The sequence below is a fragment of the Talpa europaea genome (genome assembly GCF_964194135.1).
Source record: "Talpa europaea genome assembly, chromosome: 5".
In the NCBI taxonomy this organism is placed as follows: Eukaryota; Metazoa; Chordata; class Mammalia; order Eulipotyphla; family Talpidae; genus Talpa; species Talpa europaea.
Genome location: NC_140071.1, coordinates 116,127,198 through 116,150,256, shown reverse-complemented (window position 1 = coordinate 116,150,256; position 23,059 = coordinate 116,127,198). Strand labels below are relative to the sequence as shown.

The 23,059-nt window shown below is 38.7% G+C and overlaps 1 protein-coding gene across 2 annotated transcripts in view; it reads right to left on the bottom strand.

The window, feature by feature from the left end:
- FRYL (FRY like transcription coactivator) overlaps positions 1 to 23,059 on the bottom strand; it is a gene marked incomplete at both ends in the record, with an annotated part of 139,115 nt that overhangs the window by 4,191 nt on the left and 111,865 nt on the right. For both annotated transcript variants that reach the window (XM_084233592.1, XM_084233593.1), the window contains 10 exons: positions 1,020 to 1,088; positions 5,619 to 5,717; positions 6,652 to 6,801; positions 8,147 to 8,354; positions 8,801 to 9,051; positions 15,011 to 15,178; positions 16,359 to 16,562; positions 19,972 to 20,148; positions 20,454 to 20,528; positions 20,650 to 20,811. In XM_084233592.1, the coding sequence (XP_084089718.1) occupies positions 1,020 to 1,088; positions 5,619 to 5,717; positions 6,652 to 6,801; positions 8,147 to 8,354; positions 8,801 to 9,051; positions 15,011 to 15,178; positions 16,359 to 16,562; positions 19,972 to 20,148; positions 20,454 to 20,528; positions 20,650 to 20,811 (1,563 nt within the window). The remainder of the gene's footprint in view (positions 1 to 1,019; positions 1,089 to 5,618; positions 5,718 to 6,651; positions 6,802 to 8,146; positions 8,355 to 8,800; positions 9,052 to 15,010; positions 15,179 to 16,358; positions 16,563 to 19,971; positions 20,149 to 20,453; positions 20,529 to 20,649; positions 20,812 to 23,059) is intronic.

Sequence of the window (23,059 nt, the reverse complement as noted above, 5' to 3'; positions counted from 1 at the left end):
ACTCATTTTCTTTAGGAGTTTGTTACTTGTTCAAGCCATGTAGTTAAATAGTGGAAAAGGCAGAATTAGAATGAAAGGATCTAATGCTAATCTAGAAGTTGGTTAATTCCTTATCTTACCTCATTTTTCTATGCATAGATGATGTGACAGACTGTAACAGTGCAGGATTTGGAGTTAGCCTACCTAGATTTGAGTCTTAATTCTGACTTTAGATAACTTAGCTTCTCTGAGTCTCAAGTTTCTAATGGGCAAAATGGGGATAATTATACAATCTACAAGACAAGATATAAAGCCAAAGATAATGTTGAAATGCCAACAGCTAACGTTTATTGATACATTCTATTCTCAGTATTTCTATTGCTTTTAAGAATTCAAAAATTTTCTTACAAATAACTTACAGTGACTAGAAATCTAACAATGTAAACTGAGTTTGGAAAGATTGGAATTATGGTGTCAAACGCAATTTTAATTGATCAATGCATCTTCTCCTTATGAAGTTGCATTACGGTTAGAACTTGTAGGTCTTAACATGTGTTACATATTGTACACTTTAGGAAAATATATTTTCACTGGATTTCATATTTGCAAAAACCAATTTATGCAATCAGAATTTCACCTTTAAAAGGTTAATATGAATGTATATCACATTACTATTAGCTTGCTTTCCCGAGAAGACAACTTATCTGTAGAATACTAATGCAGAACAACAACAACAAAATGTTTTTAAGAGGCAGATGCAACTGAAAGCCAGCCTGGACTGTTCAGATATCCATCAAGCTTGTCTAGTGAATGTTATTAAGCTTCAGTCACAAAGCTGGTTGTTCAATTTTATTAAAGCAGTTTTTTCATTACTAAGCCAATATTTCATTGAACCTAACTTTTACTAAAATTATTCTGATAGCAGAAATAGATAGTCACAAGTATTCTTTATTTCTAGGGATAGCAGTTAAGAAATTTTGAACATACACATTATTTTGCCTGATATAACAGTATAGCGAAATTAAGAATAAGGAACTTACTTGTGCTTCTGTGTTTATGCTATACATGTCTTCTTTGGCACCAAAGGTCCTCTTACAGTTGTCTAACCACTAAATAAATAAATAACAATGCATTTTAATACAGTAATTAGACAATGAAGTTGGGAATCTAACAGCCCATGCATAGAAAACAAGTTAACTTGAATTTATAGGGCTAGTTTGTAGACACAGATGTTCATCTTCATTCGCACCTCATGTTTTATATGCAGCAAATGAAGGCAGATGATACTGTCAGTATAACTAGAAGTTCACTTGTTACTGTTTACTAATGGAAAAATAGTCTATCTCCTAAGGATTTGTGGTGCTGACATCCCAGTAAAGGGTATTTTTCAGTTTGCAGATTTTATTGGAAATTTTCACATCCTATACCTGACCTTTGTCAGATGTAGGATGAGGAAATGAAAGATGAGCTTTCCCTCTAGTCAATTTAATAAAGGCAACTGAAAATTTAACCAGGTCTGTTTGCTTATCAGAAGTCTAATTCTCAGAGGACAGTGTCAGTTTTAATCAGTGAGACAGAAACCAAAATCCATTTAAATCTTATTTTTTTTTTTTCTGGACAGTAATGAATGACAAACGTTATCTCCAAAGAATACTGAATATAGAAGCTAAATGTGATTTTTCCCCATCAAAGAGCTATTCCTAAAGCTGTATATTTAAGGTATCTTTTTAAATTTCATTATTTATTTCTGCATAGAGAGGCATGGGGGGCGGAGAATAGTGAATATAGAAGCTAAATGTGATTTTTCCCCATCAAAGAGCTATTTCTAAAAGCTGTATATTTATCTTTTTAAATTTCATTATTATTTATTTTTGCATATAAGTGGGATATAGACCAGAGAGGTATGGGGGCAGTGGGTGAGAGGATTCACCAGAGACAGTGGGGAGCAGAACAGGTGGATCTAATGAAATACACTGCTGAGGGTAGCAGGGGGCAAGACAGGAGAGGTCTGCCATGCCATATTTGGGTTAGCTTCCTGGCATGGGGATCAAATTCAGGCCACAGCAGTGATATTGCTGAGATTTAACCCCTTGGCTACCAAGGAAGCCCCTACCTTTTTGTTGCTCAAACAAAAATAGCATTGTGGGTTAGTGGGGGAAAAACAACCCACTGAAGTCAGGATTTTTATGATAAAATTAAATATAATAATTACATTTTAGGAAAAAATGTAACAAAACAAATACATGTAGTAAGACTGATAAAAACTACTAACTACATTAAGTTTACTCTGACAATCTTTCAGTACTATTGGGTTGTTGGAAAAGTCATGACATATTTTTTCTGTTTTCGGTGTAAAAACGTGTCATGACTTTTCCAACAACCGAATATATATTTAAAATTCTCAATTGTAACTTAACATTCTACATGCAAGGAATTGAAATTAGACATTAGTTATTTCAAAACAATCTCTTTGACCTTGTGTCCCTTTTATCTCAGTCCCTCAGACTGCACAGGCCCTAAGGCCACTTGCTTGACAGCATCTCTGAAGAAAAACATGTTAAGCCTTCCTCCTCAGATAGAGCTGCTGGCAGCTATTGTCAAAAGCTACCAACAGATTTCTTAATATCCGCAAATTCAGTCAATAGCATGGAATTTGTAAATTGGTCTCCATTCATACTAAATGTTAAAATGCTTACATATAATCATCATCACCAATTCAGTCCAATTTATCTATATGCAATAATTTGAAAAAGGTTTTTTGTTGATTCCTTATTCTTACTAAATCTTTATACTATGTGCCTTTTGGGGGAGTGGCACTATCCTACACAATTATTTCTAATTTTCATTCTGTTAAAAAAAACAAGTCCCAAATATACTGCCCCGTGACTGCATAGTGGGCAGAAAAGTATAGGTCCACCCACCCCTTCCAGCCAGCACACACCACACGTTGGATCACCTATGTATGTTTGACCATGCAGTTCAAATCTGATCTAAACATCTTCCTGTGAGTTTTCTTTTCTCAAGGCTCAAATGAAGGCTAAATTTTCACTGGAGGAGTTTCTCCTGCTGTGCATGGTGGAGTAGCCTGTATAAGGTCAGTCCTGCAGGGACCACTACAACAGCTAGATACCATCAGCCAAGATTTAGAAAGTTAGAGCTTGAGAGCCCAGTGCTTACTGTGAGGGTATCTGCTTATTTACGTCCATAGGCTTAGAGACTGAACAGAAAGTAGTGGCTATAGTTTCAAGGACTGGAAAGGCATGAAGGGCCAAGATCCTGGAGAAAGGAAACTGCAGAGAGGGATCCAAGAATCTGCACAGATTGCCCTGGAGCACAAGCTATCCTCATATTAAACCTGTGCAGGAGACACTGAGAAGCTGAGCAGCAGTCTCTGAGGCTAACAAAAGGTAGGCAGAACTTGCTGGTCTCATGGTGGTGGGAAGACAAAAATTTTCAATTCCTGTCAAGAATTGAGGGGGTCCTATAGAAATACCTTAGACTTTTACCAGTGATCCTTAGAAGTCCAAGACTCAAGGGATAAAAGGATTTATCATTAACAAGCAATTAGATGGGGGCCTCCCCCGTGGCGCAGCGGTTGAGCGCTGGGTTGCAAAGTTGCCCACAGCCTCTGCAGTGCCGGTTCGACCCCCGGCTGCTCCCCGGCCACCAGAGGAGGGTCCCACATGGCACGCAGACCTCTCCTGCCGCCCGCTGCTCCCCTCAGCTGTGTACTTCGGTCCTTCTGCCTGCTCTGCTCCCTGCTCTGGCTCTGGTGAATTCTCTCACCCTCCCGCGCTTCTGACTGTACCCAGTGCTTGCATAAATAAATAAATAAATCTATCTTAAAAAAAAAAAAAAAAAAAGCAATTAGATGGAAAAAATTAATAAAAAATTTTGAGTTGATAGAAGACAAGAAAGGTGAAAAAGTAACAAATAGATGAAACAAGGAACATTCCTTCCTGAAGGAAGGAATCAAGGTTCATTTTTCTTCCACACATATAAAGATTTAATTGATTCGGCACAGTTTACTAAGGAAAACATACCTCACTTCATTGCAGTAGCACCGTTGCTCTAAATAGATATGTATGGGTTTGTTACTGGATTCCTTATTATATACCCCTGGTCTGTCCACTTATCCTTATACAAATACTACCTCCTTTTGTAATTTTGTATAAGTCTTACTAACTAGAAGTTTAACTTTGTTAGGATTTTGTTCTTCATGAACAAAGTATGGAAGACTTTCTGTAAACAGGCTGTAAATATTTTAGGGGTTGCAGACCATATATTATCTGCTTCAAATACTTAACTCTGTTGCAGTGAAAAAACTGCCATAGACATAACTTGTAAATAAATGGGACAACTGTGTTCCAAAAACCTTTATTTGCAAAAACACAGCGGGGCAGACAGGACCTGAAGACTATAGTTTACCGTATCATTCTGTTCCTGAAATAACCCTCCAATCTAAAATTACCATCTGTCAAGTTTTCCGATTAGCCTTTGATCTACAGTGACCTGTCTTTGGAAATCATAGTATTTGGTTTTGCATTAGTTTTCTGTTAGACCTTTATGATTATGGGAAGTCTTTTTACAGTGGCAGTGCTTTTATCTATAGCTCTGACTTAAGTGAAGCTTTGCTTTTGTTGCTAATTATTCACATATAACATTTGTGCTTTATAGTCCTACTAGAGTATTTAGGGAATAAGAACTAGATTTTAGGGGCCTCCCTGGTGGTGCAGCGGTTGAGCGCTGGGCTGCGAAGCTGCCCACAGCCTCGGCAGTGCCACCGGGCGAGGGCCCACATGGCGCACAGACCTCTCCTGCCGCCCGCTGCCCTCCTCAGCAGTGTATTTCGTCAGTCTGCCTGTTCTGCTCCCCGCTCTGGTTCTGGTGAATTCTCTCACCTTCCCGTGCTTCTGACTGTACCCAGTGCTTGTATAAATAAATAAATAAATCTTTAAAAAAAAAAAAAAAAGAACTAGGTTTTAAACTTCAGTTTTCACATAGCTCTATATGTGTTAAATGTTTAAAACTTATTAATGAAAGACCCAATTCCTGTTCCGGGAAAAAAAGCCTGTTTGTGTAAAAAGGAGAGGGTTTTTTTTTTCTTTTTTTTTTTTTTTTTAGGTTTTTCTGCCAATCGTTTGAAAACATACTGGACTTACACTCAGGGAACGAACTACCATGTCCTACCGTGCCACTCTGGAGCTGAAGAAACATTTCTGAGCAGGTCATGGAGCTCATCTATCACATGTGCTACTTTCCCTCTCTGCTTGCCTGTACACACCGCACAGGAAAGTGATCACGACTCTTGTCACAGGCTGCAGATTTTCTGGACCACACTATCATAATGCATTGTCAGAGGAATACTGCTTGTATTCCCCCACCTGCAATGCTGAGGGCAGCTACACTGTCTCCACACACAAGCTTTTTATAAAGCTAGAGTTTTCCATTTTGTGATTAGGCTCTCAAGGCCCCACTTCTCAAAGCCATAGATAGGAAATCACAGGACAGAGCTCAAAGACCCCACTGTTCCCAGTAAGGCTCCATGGCACATACTAAGACGTCCTCTTCTGTCTCTGCTATTGTGCTTCCAGTGTCAGAAGCAAACTACTTTTCTCCCATGGTAGAGCGAGACTGACCTGCTCAGCGGCTTCTCTCTTGGCGTTGTATGTATCCAGGTGTTCTTGCAACTCCAAAACACTGAACTTGAGTGTTTCCAGTAAACCACATGACATCAGCTGTCGAATCAGAAAGATGATCGAAGTTACCACTCTGCTTGAAATCATGAGACTGACTACCTTGGGTCATGGAATTTCTTCTTGTTTTGGGTCCTACTTGGTGTCAGTGTCCCTTATTGCTCCTCACCTTACTAAGGGCCGCCCTTTCAAAGGAGACAAGGTGCAGTGAGATTTCAGGATATGGGGAAGAACAAGCACTCCTTCAAATGCTTTAAAAAACTGGCTCAGATGAGATTGATGCTCCAGATTAGTATATATCTTAAGGTTTAAGAAACTTTAAGGGGGCCTCCCCTGGTGGCGCAGTGGGTTGAGCGCAGTGCTGGTTCGATCCCAGCCAGCGAGAATCCCACATGGCGTGGCAGACCTCTCCTGTCTCACCTGCTGCTTGTCTCAGCAGTGTATTTCACTCAATCTGCCTGTTCTGTTCCCCGCTTTATCTCTGGTGAATTCTCTTACCCGCCTGGGTGTCTGACCTGTATCCCGGTTCATTTGTTTATGAACAAATAAATCTTTAAAAAATAAAATAAAATAAAAAGCTTCAAGGAGTTTACCCTTAATTCCTTAAACCTTAATTGCTTAATACACAGCCTACAATTATGGTTGCCTATGAGTCAGAGGAAAACCTGGGAATTCTGGGTTCTCCACAAGAGCCCTCTCCTATTAACTTGATTCAAAAATCAAAGGAACAGTGCATTTCTAAATGCCTTAGTTTCCCATCTAGGATTAGTGGAGAGTGAGTCAGGGCAGGAATGGGGTCAGAATCAAACAATCACTGCATGTGATGTATGGGAAATGTACTGTGCCAATATTTACAATCAAGTTCAAAATATGAACATGTACACTTCAAATTTGGAATTACTTTCTAAAAAGAACATTCACTGAATACTGTCTTTGAAATTTAGCTTTTATAATTAGCACTCAAGTGGAAACTTACTGTTTCAGCATCCACAAAGACCGTGGGGCATTCTGAACATATCATCATCACTTCCAGTGAACTTTTAAATTTGGCACCAACACGTTGCAGACTCTCACCAAGAAAGCTGACTGCCTCATTAGTTATGTCTCCAAACTTTCTTTGAATTGTCTATGGAGAAAAGCATTTAAAAAAGTCTAGTATTTCATAAGTACATATACAATAATGATATGTAATTGCAGTGATACTGATCTGTAAATCCATGTTTATAGGCAGTTCTTTAGGAAACAGTTTAATTTCTAAAAATGATCAAAGATTTACAAAATAGTATTATTGAAAATGGAAACAATAATACATGGCATTTCTCTCCCCATCCCTGAAATTTTTTGACTAGGCGAGTGAGAAGGAATGCATGCTGCACATCCTGGGAAAAAGTGCTCACGTGTCTGAGGAACTACCTTCTGCCCCAAAAGAAACTTTTGGTAAATGCAGTTTACTGCCATCTAGGCCGCCATCTGACTGTAATAAATGTCATAAAAATGCTTTTTTTGTGAACTCCGCAGTGTTCACTCACTTAAAACTACCAGAGAGTGCTTGACCTACTCAATGAGGCGGCAGTATTATCAGTAGTGTAATAATCATATAAATGGCTAAATGTGTACCTACAAGTGGATGAATAGGACTGTTAGCTTTTAATAATCATAATAAAATTACACCTAAGACAAGAAATGGATAGTATTACTGGAAAGAAAAGAATGTAAATAGAAAACAAGTAGCAATGCAAAAACTACTGAATTACATGCTCAAATTAATGAGCACTAAAGAACTCCCAGAAAGAAGAGCCTGGTGTGGCTGGCAATGCTGCAGTGAGACTATGTGCTTTGCGGAGACTTCCAAGGTGGGCAGAATTTCCTCAGGTAAGGAAGGGAGGTGGTATGTAGTTCAGAAGATAATGACTTTAATAGTGGCATCTCTCTGTGCCTTGGTTTAGAATGCTAAAAACATATCTACATTACATAGGTCCGTGGTAAGAATTAAATGCCAGTATGTAGCGTACTCAACAGATGTCAACGTGTACATTAATCACCGTTTTTACAGTTGAGGACACAACCTTAGCTAAAACCTTTCAGGTCCCCACACTCTAACCAAAGTGCCAATGCTTTTACCACTTTATTATAGACTCTGTTATAAAATGACCGTGAGCATCTTGAAGGCAGGGACCATGTCTCACATCTGGCATCCCTGAGGAGGCCTCGTGTACTGTAGGACATTGACCTGATGCTGATGTGATATTTTCATCTATTCACGGGGGGTGAAGGGGGTTTGCTGTACTAGTGCTTGTGTGATAAAACAGAGGTACTCCAAAATATACATTCAAATAAGATCACTCTTAGGAAAAATGCTTGTTAATCAGTGGAAATACTAAAATTTGAGGTGCTGATCTTTGAACCAAAAAAAGCCCGTAACTTTGCCGGGTGACTCTAATAGGAATTCAGAAGGCAGGACCGTCGCTGACCTGAAACAGCCTAGAGAATACGTGAAAAGTGAACACGGCACAGGACCCGTCGGTGTCGGACAGCATCTGGCCCACGTGGCAGCGCCAGGCTTCCTCGTCATCGTCACAAGCCGCTGGCTGGAAAGCAGCGATGATGGCGGAAAGAAACGGTGACGGGAGGGGTGACGTGTGCACCTCTGGAAAACCGTCTTGCTCTTCTTCTTCTTGGCTGTTAACACAAACACCAGCCATCACAGTACTCTCTTAGGAGAACGGACTGTTACTGAAAACGGTTTGGTTTAAGTCCCACCATAAATTACTTTTGCTCGTGTATATATGAATTAGACTTAAAAAATCTGACCATTGATAATTAAACTGTAAAATATTTTTTGGATTGAATCCAGACTTATTCTGGGACCACAGAAGTTTATTTTGTGATTTTGACACTTCCCTCTGGCTGTGGCCCCATCAATACTGAGTTTAATACTTGGCCATCTGGCATCCTGCCAAAGCAGGCATCAGGTGTGCTTCCAAACATAAAGGGCCACTCACTGGGCTTTGACAGTATGATCAGAGACTAAAACATACACAGAAATGAAAATAAATTGCATCAAGGGTCATATTCGGGAGGAGATGCGAGAGAAAATATCGCCTTATTTTAGTCTGTCTGCTCACCTAGACAGTCCAGAAAAATCAGCTTCTTCTTCTTCACATCTTTCGTCTAGTTCTTTCAAAGCTAAAGTAACATCATCTTCACAGATAGATTCAGGGTAGCTTCCAGGAGCTAAGGGCTCTGGCATTTCAGCTTCCTCTAAATCAAGAATTCCCTGACACACAAGAGAATCTTGTTGTTCTTGCATTAAATATGGCCCTTCATCTTCAAAGGCTGTAGTAACCTGTTCTTCTTTTAATACTGAGCTTGTATCCTGTAAAACAATGGAATTTCATGGACTTTAAAAACATTCACAAAGAATTTTATCATTGTAGAGAAAATACTGTTAATCTACATCTATTTCATGAGGTGGTCTTCATTGGCACCGCGTTACTATTGAAGTGTTTTGATTCTGATTACACATATTTTTTTAAAAAGTCCCAGGTTTCAAAAAATCTTCAAACTAAAATGTATCACCTGTTGACTCAACTCACTATCTTTTTGCTCTTAGTAGGATTTAGGTGTTCATGTAGAAATATGGCCATGGGAAAAATACCTTCTCTCCTATGAATTTTAATTCTACATAAGTAAAACCTTATTAGTATAAATTCTAATTTGAAATGTCATTTCTTTCATTATACCAGAACATGACATTATAGTCTGTGAATTCTGGATACAAGAGAAGGCGATAATTCAAATTAGTGAGCCCACTGCTTCTGTAGGGGTACCCATGAATTGGTAACAGTTACTAACCAATCAAGAGGAAGGTGAACTGAAACACTGAGGGTGGCCCTCCTGGTATAAGTGAGCTGAGTTGAATACTTGTGATGGAAGGGTTATTTTCCAGTAAGACCAACTGAGAATGCTTTATCATTGAGGAGAAGAATTCAGAAGACACTGGGAAATTCTAGAGTGTCGTGGTTTTGAAAATTAAATTAACTATAAGCCCATTTATCAAAAAGTGACTGCACTCTTCTAACCCTAAGCAAATGATAATGAAAACATGTGTTATAAAGTATATAAGTGGTTTTACTTTCCTATCCGTTGCAACACTACTGAAATAACACTGCTATGTGCCCAGCATGGAGTTAGAACCACCGGTACGTGTTAGCTGAAGTAGATGAACTGCACTACTAAAATGAAGACCTCTAAAGTGTATCTACAGTAGTATCAACACCAGTTTTAAATCACATGACTTTTAATCAGTTTGAAAATGAGCACCAATGGTCTCAGAGATTTAGGAATAAAGATCAGCTTCTTTCATTACTTTGACCTATGGTACTGCTTAATTGTACAGTAGTTTTTGGTCTCTTTTTTAATAGGTAAAAATAGAATTTTCCTTCCAAAATATAAAAAGTAAATAAAACAGTCCCTGAAGGTAGAACCATCCTGGACTTTAGTTATTTCACCTGTAAAAGTTCATCTATAAAATAAAATGACCAGTTTCTGGGTGGGGCATTCCAGGATAAATTCCTAATTACAATTCATTTATGATCTAATAATGGGATTAGGCTAATATGCATATGATAATATATATTAGAGTACAATAAGTAGAATGTGAGTATAACCAACATACCAAGGACTGCATGTTTTCAAAGAAGGAAAAGCTAACATCTGGTTGAGGAAATCGAGACTAGTCTCTTCAGAAGCTTGGGCAAAGACAGTAGCAATAGTTATGGAGGAAATTATTTGTTTTCTCTCCTCCTGTGTTGAAACTTTAACACCCAAATGTAATAGTATTTGGAGGTGGGACCTTTGGGAGATATTTATGTCCTGAGATCGGATCCTCATGAATGGGATTAGTGTCCTGATAAGAGGCCAGAGAGCTAGCTCACTCACTCCACCCTGTGAGGACACAGCCAGATAGCTGTCTGCTAGCAGGAAGAGGCCCTCACCAGAGAGTGAGTCTGCTAGCGCCTTGACCTTGGACTTAATGGCCTCCAGGAATGTGAGAAATAAATTTCTGCTGTTAAGTCACCCAGTTTATGGTATTTTGTTACAGGAGCCCACCCTAACATGGTGCTTCAGAGCATGGGAATTAGAAGATATCAGGGTACAGAAATATGGGAGGAAAACACAAAGTGTATTAATATTAAGAGAACATTGGTCTAGAATTAAACAGGGAAAACTGCAAACTCTTGGGTCTTCACAAACTAGTACTTTCTAAATAGTGTAATCATAGAGTATATTCTATATATTCCATTTAAGGTTTCCATTTGAAATTTTCTTCCTTAATGATCTGGTCATTGAAGGAGCAAGAGTTAATTATTTGGGAAGACAGTTTATGTGATGGTGCTAGAGACACTCTACAGCTAGCATTTTAATTGGTATATTTTCTTTCTCTATCAATTTGAACATACCATGTTGAAATAACCCACCAAACTTCGTAGCTTTTCATTGGTTTACACAGGCATTTGGTTGTCATTTGTTCTGGAATAACAATTTGAAGATTGATGTTTTATATGTAATTATTATAATATACACTGAAATTTTCTAGTACGTTTCATCAGGAGAGTGCTTTTGGGCTAATAGAATGGATTCTATAGTTATATGTGGATTATGATAATCAAATTTTCTTATTAGACACAACATGTACATTTTGTAATATTTAAAGATTTATTTCCTATAAAGAAAAATTTCTGTTATTCATGAACTGGTCTACAAACTGTTACAAATACTAGAATAAATCCTGTGATTTCTCTAATAAACACAAGTTTAGAACTTAATCCATTCTATAGCCCAGAAATATCTATCCTGACATGAAATGCTTTACCCTTCCTGATTTTAACATAAATTAAGAGGAAAAAATTCAGGTACACATTTCCAGGAATGATTTTTTTCCCTTTAATTCACAACTTATTTCACCTATTAAAATTAAGTCCTTATCTTAAAAATTTGCCTTAAGTAAATTATGGTTTTATGTCAACATCTTAGTGTTTTCACACATTTTTAGAAAGGGCAATTTTGGGTCATTTGATGCTATTAGGTCCACCAAAGAAAAACAAATTAGGCCAATATAGTCAACAGACATAAACTCATACTACTGTGTGTAGACAGCCATATTTTGGTTAATTTTCATGTCTTTATAGAGATATTTCTAAAAAATATAGAGAAACTTCTATTTCTATAGAGATATTTCTCAGAACTACCACTATCACAAAAAACCTTCTTAATTTGAAGTGTTTTTCCTTTAGAAGAAAAAAATATCCTTAGGTGCCTTGGAAGTAGGCTCACTAAATACTCTCAGCTCAATAAATCTTCCATCTGAAATACCAATTTTCAACAAAAATGGAAATAATTTCCCAATTCATTCCTGACAAATATGAATTATTTTTAGGAGTTAGTTTATGCACTATGATTACAGCTGTTTGAATAACCACAAGAGAGTTCCCCATTTGTTAGACAAAATTGAAACACAATCATTAGCCATACTGCTTTTGTTAAGGTATTTCTACTATCAGCTGCTGTTTTTCAGAGCATGCATGTTGACCTTTTAACAAGCTATGACCCAAACAAGTGGCAGTAAATTTGACTATTAGCAACAGTCATAGGCTGAATATAGATGCTTGGCTCAATGACGCATGGCACACACCACAGTGATGCCTGTACCTAGCCTAGGTGTGTGGCAGGCCCCATATCTAGGTGGGCGTGAGTACTCTATGGCACTCTGGTCACACAACAGTGAAACTGCCAGGCCATGCATTTCTTAGCACACATGCCCTGTGACGCTTGACTTGGTAACGTTCACATAACAAACCCCCAACAACTGAAAAGAATAGTCTGCTCAGAGGCATCTCTCAGTCCTGTCCTCTCCTGCAAACATTTTTCATGTTCATACACTGTCTTAGAGTTCAGGCCTCCTGTAACTATTGCTAATATTCTTCTGGTTTGTCTCTCTATTCAGCCTTTTCCAATTTACTTTCTGCTGAGTGGCCTTTATCACAGCAGCTTCAGTAAAACTTACAGAGCCGACCGCAACCTTCCTCTGATGATAGGCACCTGAAGGCTGAAGGTGGCACGTGGTACCAAAAAAGGCCTGAGATTTAAAAAAAAAAACCAAAAAACCCTAAACCTAATCCGACTGTGTTCTTCTGCTTAAAATCCTCCAGTGGTCTTCAGGCCCACCCCACTATCTCCCTCTACTCTGTGTCACTGTGTTTCTGGCCCACTGGCCAGCTGTTTGTTCAGATGCACCAGGGCCTTTTGAACACTGTTCCCTCGGTAGGGAGCACTCTTCTGCCACAAATTCAAGGTTTAGCTCCTTCTCGTCACTTAAGCTTCACCTGAAGTGCCACTGAATCTCTCTCCCTCATCAAGTCCACATTGCTGCTAAGATTTCTTAGTATGAATAAGAGGATCACTTTCTGATATAGTGTTGATATTTTTGTTTTGCTTGTTAAGTTTCTACTATTAGAATTAAGCTGGGCCTCCCAGGTGGCACAGCGGTTGAGCGCTGGGTTGCGAAGCTGCCCGCGGCCTCTGCGGTGCCGGTTCGATCCCCGGCTGCTCCCCGGCCACCGGAGGAGGGTCCCACATGGCGCGCAGACCTCTCCTGCCGCCCGCTGCTCCCCTCAGCAGTGTACTTCGGTCCTTCTGCCTGCTCTGCTCCCCGCTCTGGCTCTGGTGAATTCTCTCGCCCTCCCGCGCTTCTGACTGTACCCAGTGCATGTATAAATAAATAAATAAATAAATAAAATCTTTAAAAAAAAAAAAAAAAAAAAAAAGAATTAAGCTCCATAAAGCCAGGATCCTTTGCTTTACACAGTGCCTAGCACGATGCCCAGCATGTGGTGGGGCTCAGTACCTATTGCTTAGGTGCCTGAGTGCTCATATGCCCCATGCTCCCCTCTAGGTATCTGGTACAGTGCTGGTCACATCATCGCTATCTCTTGAAAGAATGAAAATTCATGTGACTTCCTATCCTCTCAGGGTAAAAGTCTAAGTCGTCAGCACAACACAGAGGACACTCATGTCTCAGATCCTATTCACCTCTCTGTTGCTCCTAGTATTCCTCCATTCTAAGCACTGAATTTCCTGCTGTCCCCTGAACACAACACATCATTTCACGGTGTCATGTCTTTCTACATGAAGTCCCTCTGCCTCACATTTTGCAAAAGCTATTAAAGCTGTCCTTGACCATCGCCCGCAACACACACCTCAGCAGTCTCGCCTGAGCATTCACAAAGCCTTGAAAGCATTTATTATGAGTTTCTCATACTGAATTGAAATGCTTTCCCCACCCTGTTTTTAAACTTTTCTGTCTTCCTTGATAGATATGAATAGACTTCAAGAGCAGGGTCCTGCCTCATTCATCTTTCCAGCAGCTAATGGAATGGCTGACATCTAGGAAAGTCTACATGAATATTTGTTGAATTACCTGAACGCCAGCTATTATAAATATTAAAAAAAAATTAATTAGGAAGCTAATGAAATGACTTCATTTCTAGATGTCTGCTTACTGTAAAAAAAAAAAAAACCCATAAAATTGACATCTTAAGAATATGAAACTTCAACTTACTGAAATAATGAAATTTAATTATTATATTAGTCTAGACCTAATAACTATATTGATTTGGTTAAGTGAAAAAGTACAGCATTTTCCTAATATTTACCAAGTACATATAACAGACCTATAGCGATTACAGTTTAAAAAAATTATCTATTATAATCTTAGAAATAGCACTAAGAAAACTAATACTTACTTATTTTTGGTCAGTCATTAGCTTGGAATCTGGCTTACTTCTCACAGGCCTTTCCAAAAACAATACTAGTAGTTCCAGTCTTTTTCAAAGGTTTCATTCAACCAACTGCTAACACAGCTGGCCTGAGGTTTTAATTCTAATCGTAGCCCCAATCACATGAACCCAAATACAAAGCAAAAAGAACAGAAAAAAGCGGTCCTTCGGAGAAGACACAGTGCCACAGAAAATGCTCCCCGTCCCCAGAGAAGCGTCTGTACATTAACCTAATCACAGTCTGCGACACAAAATGCTCATTCAAAACACTCAAGATTATTTTTAACCTGTAGGTCATATCCTTCATCCATCAAGTTTTTTAATCATCAGATTTGACTCTTGTGTCGAAAACAACCTCACAGGTTAGAAATACTAGAAACAAATCAAGTAATTAGTGTATCAGCTGAAAACTCTCTTGAAAGAAAAGCAAGGGATGTAACAGTAACAGTGCTAAAAAGAGCCCAGATTGGCCATGCACCAGCCTCCTTTTCTCCCCACCTCAGGCAGCTGGCTGTTAGCATTATCTAGAGAAGCCTCCAAACTTGGGGTCTCATCTCTGATCTGAAGCACTTCCTCTGCTGAGACGCTGCCAGTGGAATCCTGAGACTGAAGAAGTAAATCAGGATGGTCCGGCACGGTTTCATCTGTAGCAGAACCATTGTTCAACTAAAAGAAGAAACAATAGGGAATTCATTTCTCAGTCAGTGATGGTCACTAAGGCTGCAAAGATTCTTGCATTTCCTATATTTTCTATATTGTAAGATTTTTTTGGGGGGGGTTGGGCATAGGGGTGGGACTTAGTTATAAAGAGCTGCTTTGACTTCTTGAGAGTCACTTTTTCTCCCATTCAGTCTATGCCAGAATTGGTGCTGTTAATGCAACTCATCAGCAGAACTGAAGTACTCATTATATATATATATATATATATATATATATATATATATATATATATAGGGAGTTTTTTTTCTAAACAAAAACTAGCCAAGTGGAAGAGCTCAATCTAACTCAGTGTTGAAGTGAAATTCATTATTTCTACAGTGATGATCTGTGTTTTCTACAGTGATGTTTTTGAGAGCAGGGGCTGCTTTACGTAAATGCCATGTGGCTTCAGCGCCAAGTGCACAGCAGATTCTCAATTGGGAAGCAGGCACAGGTCTGAACTGACTGTGCTTTGAACAAAAATCAGTACCATGAAACTCAGAAAGACAAAAAGAAGTTAGAACAGTGAAGTTGTAAGGATAGTCCATCTTCAGTGAGTTTATAGACTCTGAAATGTAGTGGGGATTCATTGGACACAGGAAAATACAACGATTTTTCCTCTTTTAAACAGGATTATACATTTTCCAAGATCAGTATTTAACATAAGAAACATTAAGAGCCTGACTTCAGAAAGTTTAAATTCAGAAAGGAAAAAAAGGCAAATAACTACAAAAGGATTTAGAAACTGCTCAGGCCCTTGAGGTAGGGAAGCAGCTCTCCTCATACATTTTCTTGTCTGAAAAGAAAAGGGGGTGTCAAATTAAGCAGTGTGGGTGTTCATGCTGATGCCATAAAGTGTGTCACTCATGAGTAGGGCCTCTGAAAGTGCCCAGATGGGCATGATAAGGAGAAAACAAAGGTAAAAATGTCTTCACAGCCAAGGGGTGTACATTATCAACCTGAGTGTTTGGTTCTGTCAGGGTTGGCAAGATACGCCATTACCCATACAATTTTGTAGTTTCACATCAGTGAATGTACTTTACCCAAGCTGAAATGAAAATCAGAAAATCAAGAGACATTAAACTACCAAGTTGGAAGTTAAGAGGGAAACAAGACAAGCTGTCCTGTATGAAAAGGTGAACTCTACCATCTGCGTGCGGGAGAGGATCTGGCTTGCTGTCAGTGCCGCTTCCTCTTCTGAGGACTCGTCCGTGTCCTCCTGGTTTGTCAGGTTCAGGCTGGGGGTGCTGCTGGAGCACGGGTACTCCTGCAGGGAGGGGGTGTCTCCTTTGTCAATACTGTCCAGCGAGCGCCTGCGAACTCCCCAGTTGAAATTGTCCATACTTTCACCCTGGAAAAGCAAGACACGATTTCTAAGACCTCAAAAACATGCTTATAAAAATACAGTAAATGCAATACAGAAGGAAAACATATACCAAATGGAAAATACTTAATATATCATCATGAGCAGAGTTTCAATCAGCCCTTCAAATTCTCGAAACTTTAAAAACATCATTAAATACTTCTATTTAAAGAGATCAAGATATGTGGTTGATAACCTGTCCTAACTAAATGATTTTTGTGACTATCTTCTATTACTGGGGACCAGCTAAATCTACTATTTAAGATCATTTCTAATCTAACATACAAACACAAATGAGACCACAGAGAAGACAAACACATCACAGGTAACAAACAACCCACAACACCAGGCTGCAACTTACCTGCAGCTCCTGGTTAGCAAAAAGGAAAACACACAGAATTAGAAAGAACGAAGACAAACATTTAAATATACACTACCCTTTGGGGGAAAACTGATTTCTCAAACCCAAAGACTGATTCAAGCTCTGGATTAAGCTTTGTGCAGGAAGCCAACATGTGATTCAAATTATTTTTTTTTATGCAAAATATACTGCAAAAAAGTCAGACAGACACTTAAAACAACATTTCTGTGATACACTTTGGCAACACAAACTTTAAGAAAATCTTCAAATTTACAAAGATTGAATACTTGATACAATGCAAAACTGACTTAAAATACCCACATTCAGTTGACAACATACAGGTTCACAATATTTTTGTCTGTAGGATGGTTCTGGCTAACTACAGTGGTCATTTTTTTTTAAAACCATAAAGTAGTTTAAAATCCAGATCTCAGGTATCAAAATCACCCTTGCCAGCTTCAAAAGGTCAACAGGAAATATGACAAATTTCAACTTTACCCACTGAAGGATTTATGTTATATTTTTGTTATTTTAAGCTGATCCTCCTTTTGTACAGATGAAACTCTTACATTTATTCTTAAGCCCTTTGTATTCCTTTACTCAAGGGGATTGTCTAGAACAGAGGTTTCTAAATCTTTTTTTTTTTTTAATACAGCAGAGGAATACTTATTTCAAATGAAACTTAGATGGACATCAACTGTGCAAAACCGACAAAACCAGAGCTGCTCTTGGGGAAAAGATGACTAGGGCTCTGTCCATGTGGTCCTTGGATCGCCCCTTGTTTCTCAGGGTATTTTAGAAGCCCTAGTTCTGTAAGTCAGAGTTTGAAAAGCCACCCTCCTGGAAATATTTCAAACATTATTATGTAGTATAAGATATTATGGCCACAGCTCTCAATGAATACTTGGTGAATATATCACCCACTGTGGGCTTTCAAGGTTGGGGGAAGAGAGTATTTTAGAAGCTTCAGTGCCAGCTTGTTTTATAGCAAAGTATTTTCTGTTACCATACTTTAGCAAGACTTTATCTATGCCCTATAAAGTCATTATCATTTGATTTGGCGTAATTATGAGGCATAAATTAGCACCAACCCTCCCAAACTACTGTGATTTAAACTATCAGCAGAACTACAGTGGGCATCTTAAATTTATTCTGATTAAGATCTGATTCAAACCTTATTTATTACTACAAATTTTTTAGGGCACCGGATAAACCTAAAGGCAGTTAGTGTGGTTTTAAATAGGCAAACTAGAAACCTTACCAATACTAAAATGTCAAGAGCCTGACTTCAGAAATTTTAAATTTGTAAAGGAAAACTGCAAGTAACTTGAAAAGGATTTAGAAGCTGCTCAGGCCCTTACGGTAGGGAAGCAGCTCTCTTCAATCCATGTACTTCCTTGTCTGATCGTCCAAGTCTGTGCTAGTTCCTATAACAAGATTTTCAAATTGTGAATGTGGAATCAATTTTAGAGGGTGGTGACTTGCCCTTATAGAATAAAAAGATGAAGAGAATAGAAAATGTTCATACCATAAAGATGCATGTTCCTGAAACTTACTTTAAGGGCATGTGTATGTAGATACTTGAACGTACTGTAATGTTTTAACAATGGCGTACACTGAAAAATGTTTAAAAGCCACTTCCCTACAAGGTGCTGAATAATACTGTTCCTGGGCTCCCAGGAAGTGTGTGGCTACGTATTTGGGAAGGAATATGTACATGGCTCCATTGAAGCCCCATGATCTTTTGTCAATTCTGTAGGAAGCTGAAGCAGAGAGAAGGGCTGCCCTAAGCTGGCTCTGTGGCGTGGCACAGCCCATTACATTTCATTCCTATTAAAGCCAAAGGAAACATCCCTCAAGAAAGCTGAAGAATGCATGAGTTACAGGAATGACTAAATTCTTAGGCGAAATATACTGATAACAAGGTAGAGATACTTGATAAAAGACATTTGGGGCTCTCAAATACAGATGTTGGTAACAATTTTAAAATAAACCTTTTTTTTTTTTTTAAGACCTATTTGATATATGCTACTTAAGTTTTGGAGGCTAAGTTAGGGGAGTAGCTTCAGCTACAAGAATAGGTTCCAAATAGCCTAAGATAATCAGGGCAGTCCTGTTCTCTTTGTTACAGTTATTGCTCCATAAAGTGGCAAAAGTATTAACCTGGGCCGAGGAGATGTGACAAAAAAATTTGCTGGAAGAGTTTAGAAAGCAACTGCTCTCTATGGGTGAGGGCTGAGGGCATTTCTGGGTGTGATGTTGTCCTGCTCTGAACACTGCTGCTGTGGTGGTGGTGAGGCCGCACAGCACGGCAGCCATACTGCTGGTGTCTGAGGTTAAGGTGACAGGCAGAGGGGCAGGCCCTGTTTCTCTGCAGAGACCTTATCTAAGTAAGTTCCAACTCTGGATCAGCTCAGTTTTGTGAGCAAACAAATCTACTGTTCAATTTTTCCATTGAGAAAACAACTCCACTGTCCCAAGTATCAATTTAATCTAAACCAAATCAATTGAGAGAAAAGTCTTTGGGCATTAGATGAAACAAGACATTTGAGAGAGCTGGCTTCATTGTTAGAAAGTAGTGAAGAATGGCACAGGAAGAATGTCAGTCATTTGCCACAGAAGAGAGTTCTAGACAGACACAGCCTTCTTAATAATCAATTTAGTATGAGTGCTACTCTCTTTATAATAGTGTTTGATAAATTTTAGTGTGTGTTTTTACTACTTTGCTGCACATTCATTTGTACAGTTCATAGCAAAACATTTATGTCTAAGCAGATCCTAAATTAAAAACAAACACCATTGCAGAAATTCATTTTATATTTTTAAAGATAAAATAATTGCATGTCCCTCTTTTATTTCAGATTTATACTGCTATTGACTAATGGAATCTATCACATTTAGTTCGAATTTAGACTTTTACCTTTTCAGTGGCCTGACATTGACTTTAATAAGGAAAGACCCAATGGGTCAAATCCTTCATTCTCATGCAGTTGCAACGAGTCTGTACCTGTCGTAATCGAGAGCCCACATCCTTACCTCTGCATCTTCCAATTCCACATCTAAGAAGTCAAAATCCTTAAAAACACCAAACTGTTGTTCACTGCTGTTATCTTCCACGGCTACTTCTTCCTCCTGAATTATGTCCTCGGTGGTGGAAATCAGGCTAGTCTGCTGGTCGCCAACTTCCAAATCCTCATTAGAAGAAAATACAACCTGACCCAACAACAACAGAAAAGCCATCCATCAGCTTTGTCGCTCTGCATGGGAGGTCCTGCTCTAAAAGCCACGCAATGACTCCAGAGCTTTCCTCTGGTCTTCATGAAGAAGTCTAGCTGATTCAGAGCTTAACTAGCATCACTGCCCAGCATCACAAAGAGAAGTAATATATTTTTTCATTCTTAGTTAATACCAAGAGTTAGAGAAGTTGGAAAAGCCAAGGAAAGGACAGAACACCTGCCACTTCCAGAATAACATGATTTTTAAAAACTGTGTTTGCACATGCTTCCACGTTTACTCACTGATGGGTTCTTTGGGAGGCCAGATTCCGGACCACAGAGAGAGAGCACATTCATTAGCTTTTCTCTTGTTCTTCGCTAGAGAAAAAGGTAAGTTCAATTGTTAGGTTATTGATAAGACAAGTCATCACGTTTTCAGACACAATAAAATTGATTCTTGTAGCCTGTGCATGGACAGTTTGGATGTTCTTTTATGTACCTGTGATAGCTGTGGCCTTTTCCAACTCACAGGGACCAAGGCATTAGAATTGGAACCAGAGGAAGTTGAAGAAGTACTTCTAGTGACAGCAATAACTTTGGGTTTCCCATTTCTTCCGGCTGCACTATGCTGATCACCATATTTATTTCCAATAATTGGGGTCTAAACAGAAACAAATGCCAGTGTTTAACTCAAATATTTATTTCAACATTAGAGGGCGAGCAGTGTAACTATGATGGGATTTATACACACAAACAGAAAATAGCCTAACAAGAAAGATTAGCAGCATGAGGGAGATGTTAAAAATGAAAAAATCTAAAATGATGTCTATTTTCAATCAAGAGATTTCACTTTATTGGAACTGAGTCTCTGAGGAGACTATCAGAGAGTCCATCCCTAGTTTATATATAGATCCACTTTCTTTAAAACCACCACCTCTATCTTCCCTCTCATGATCATAAAATACACCCTCTTTGAAAGGTCAGAAAATATAAGTGATTTTAAAAAAAAATCACTAAAATCTCACCACTCCAAATTAAAGTCTGTTAACATTTTGGTGCTTCTTCCACTGCATTCCGTTAACTTAGCTTCAATAAAGTGTTTTTGTAAATACTCAAGATAAGGAACAACTCCAAAGAGGAAGAGACCTTTGGGGTGTCTTACAGCAGATATAATGTATAATATTTCTAAAATTTATGTGAGTAAAAATTCTGTGATGTTCCAGAACTCATTTATATTTATTCAGCCTTGTGAAGTGCTTTGAATTTGCATCTGAAAGTAATGTGTAAGCACATTTGCATGTCCTTCAAATCCCTCTATCTCCTTAACCTCAACTTCCACCGCGCCCTCCTGCACGGCACACTCGAGGACAGCAAAACTGGCTATTGTTTCCCAAACATACCAAGCTTTTATAGACCTATATACTGGCATGCAAGCTCTCTTTGCGTAGAATATTCAAGAAAACTCTTCATCATCCTTGTCTTTTCATGGCGACTCCAGACTTCAAAGGGGCCTTCTCTGAGCCACCACCACATCTGGGGGATTAACTGGGATATTTGCCATGTGATGCTGATTCGTTGATGTGCCTGTCTCTCCTACTGTATGCGTCCCCCGGATCTACTGATTCACCCCTGTTTTTCTAGTGCATCTCCAGCGCCTACACATGGCAGGTACTCATTGGGAATGTTGATAGAGCAAACTGAAATTAAGTATAGCAAATGTTTTAAGAAGTCTCATCACTGCTTCAAGCAAAAATAATGTTACATCATCAATTTCTGACTCAGAAGAAAGGAAAGCTGAGTTTCTTTATCACACATTCCTATGCTATGGATTTCATGTTAGAAATTCTCTGGTGATAGTTGCTAAAAAATTAGCAACAGATTTCTCTCTGAAAGAAAACAACCAATAAAGCTTTAGATGAATTCTAATACAAGACTAAACAATTTTTCTTTAGCTGCATTATGTAAAAAAAATCTGTCTCACCCAAATCAATAAAAAAAAGTGACTAGATCTTCATTTTCATTTTTCTCAAGTCCCCTGCAATAACTGAGCAATAAGTTGCCTCTTGAAAAATTCTACCTAACTTCAGGGGCAGCAGGGCCAACAAGAGTGGGCTTAAGTGCTGGAAAAAGAAAAATGAGGTTCCCAGCAGGGGTCAAAATTCTTCACATGAAGTTTGTAACAGTATGTAACAAAGTCAGGGCCTATGGACTGGTTGGCCCAGTCTCTGTCGAGCCCTAAAATCGTGGGCCTCTCAGTTTATTTTAGCCATGTTTTTCCTTCGATGATTTCAACATTCACTGACACGATCCTGACAACCCTTAAATTGTTACTTCCACCCAAATTTCGCTCTAAAACATCAGATCTCAAAATCTAATTGCCTACCAGTAACATCCACTACTATGGGTATCACTTCAAAGTTAATGTATCTGAGACTTGGCCCATACCCTCTCCATCCACGCCAGATCTGTCTGCCTGGATTCTTTTCTGACTTGAACTAACATTCGTCCCCTTGTCAAAGCAACTGTCCTTAGCCCCTCCTCTCCTTCCCATCAAAACCTGTCCGTTTCTCCCTCGGTCTTTTTTGAAAACCATCTCTTTCCTCTTCATTTCTTCTACAATTCCCTTGGGACAATCCAACATTGTCTTTTGCCCAAATTATTCTAACAGATTCCTTACAATTTCTATTCTTTTCTTTTTAGTGTTTTTTTTCCATCCTGTTACCAGAATGGACTTCCTAAAATGCAAAAACAAGTATTTCCTTCTCTGGCTAAAATGTCTGTAAGAGCTCTTTCTGCTTCAAGAGAAGAGTACCTTGTTACTATGGCATGCAAGATCCCTGTAACCTTCCTCTCCTATGCCTTCAGCTTTATTTCCTTCATCTCCATTCTCTATAGTTTTGTTCAAGATA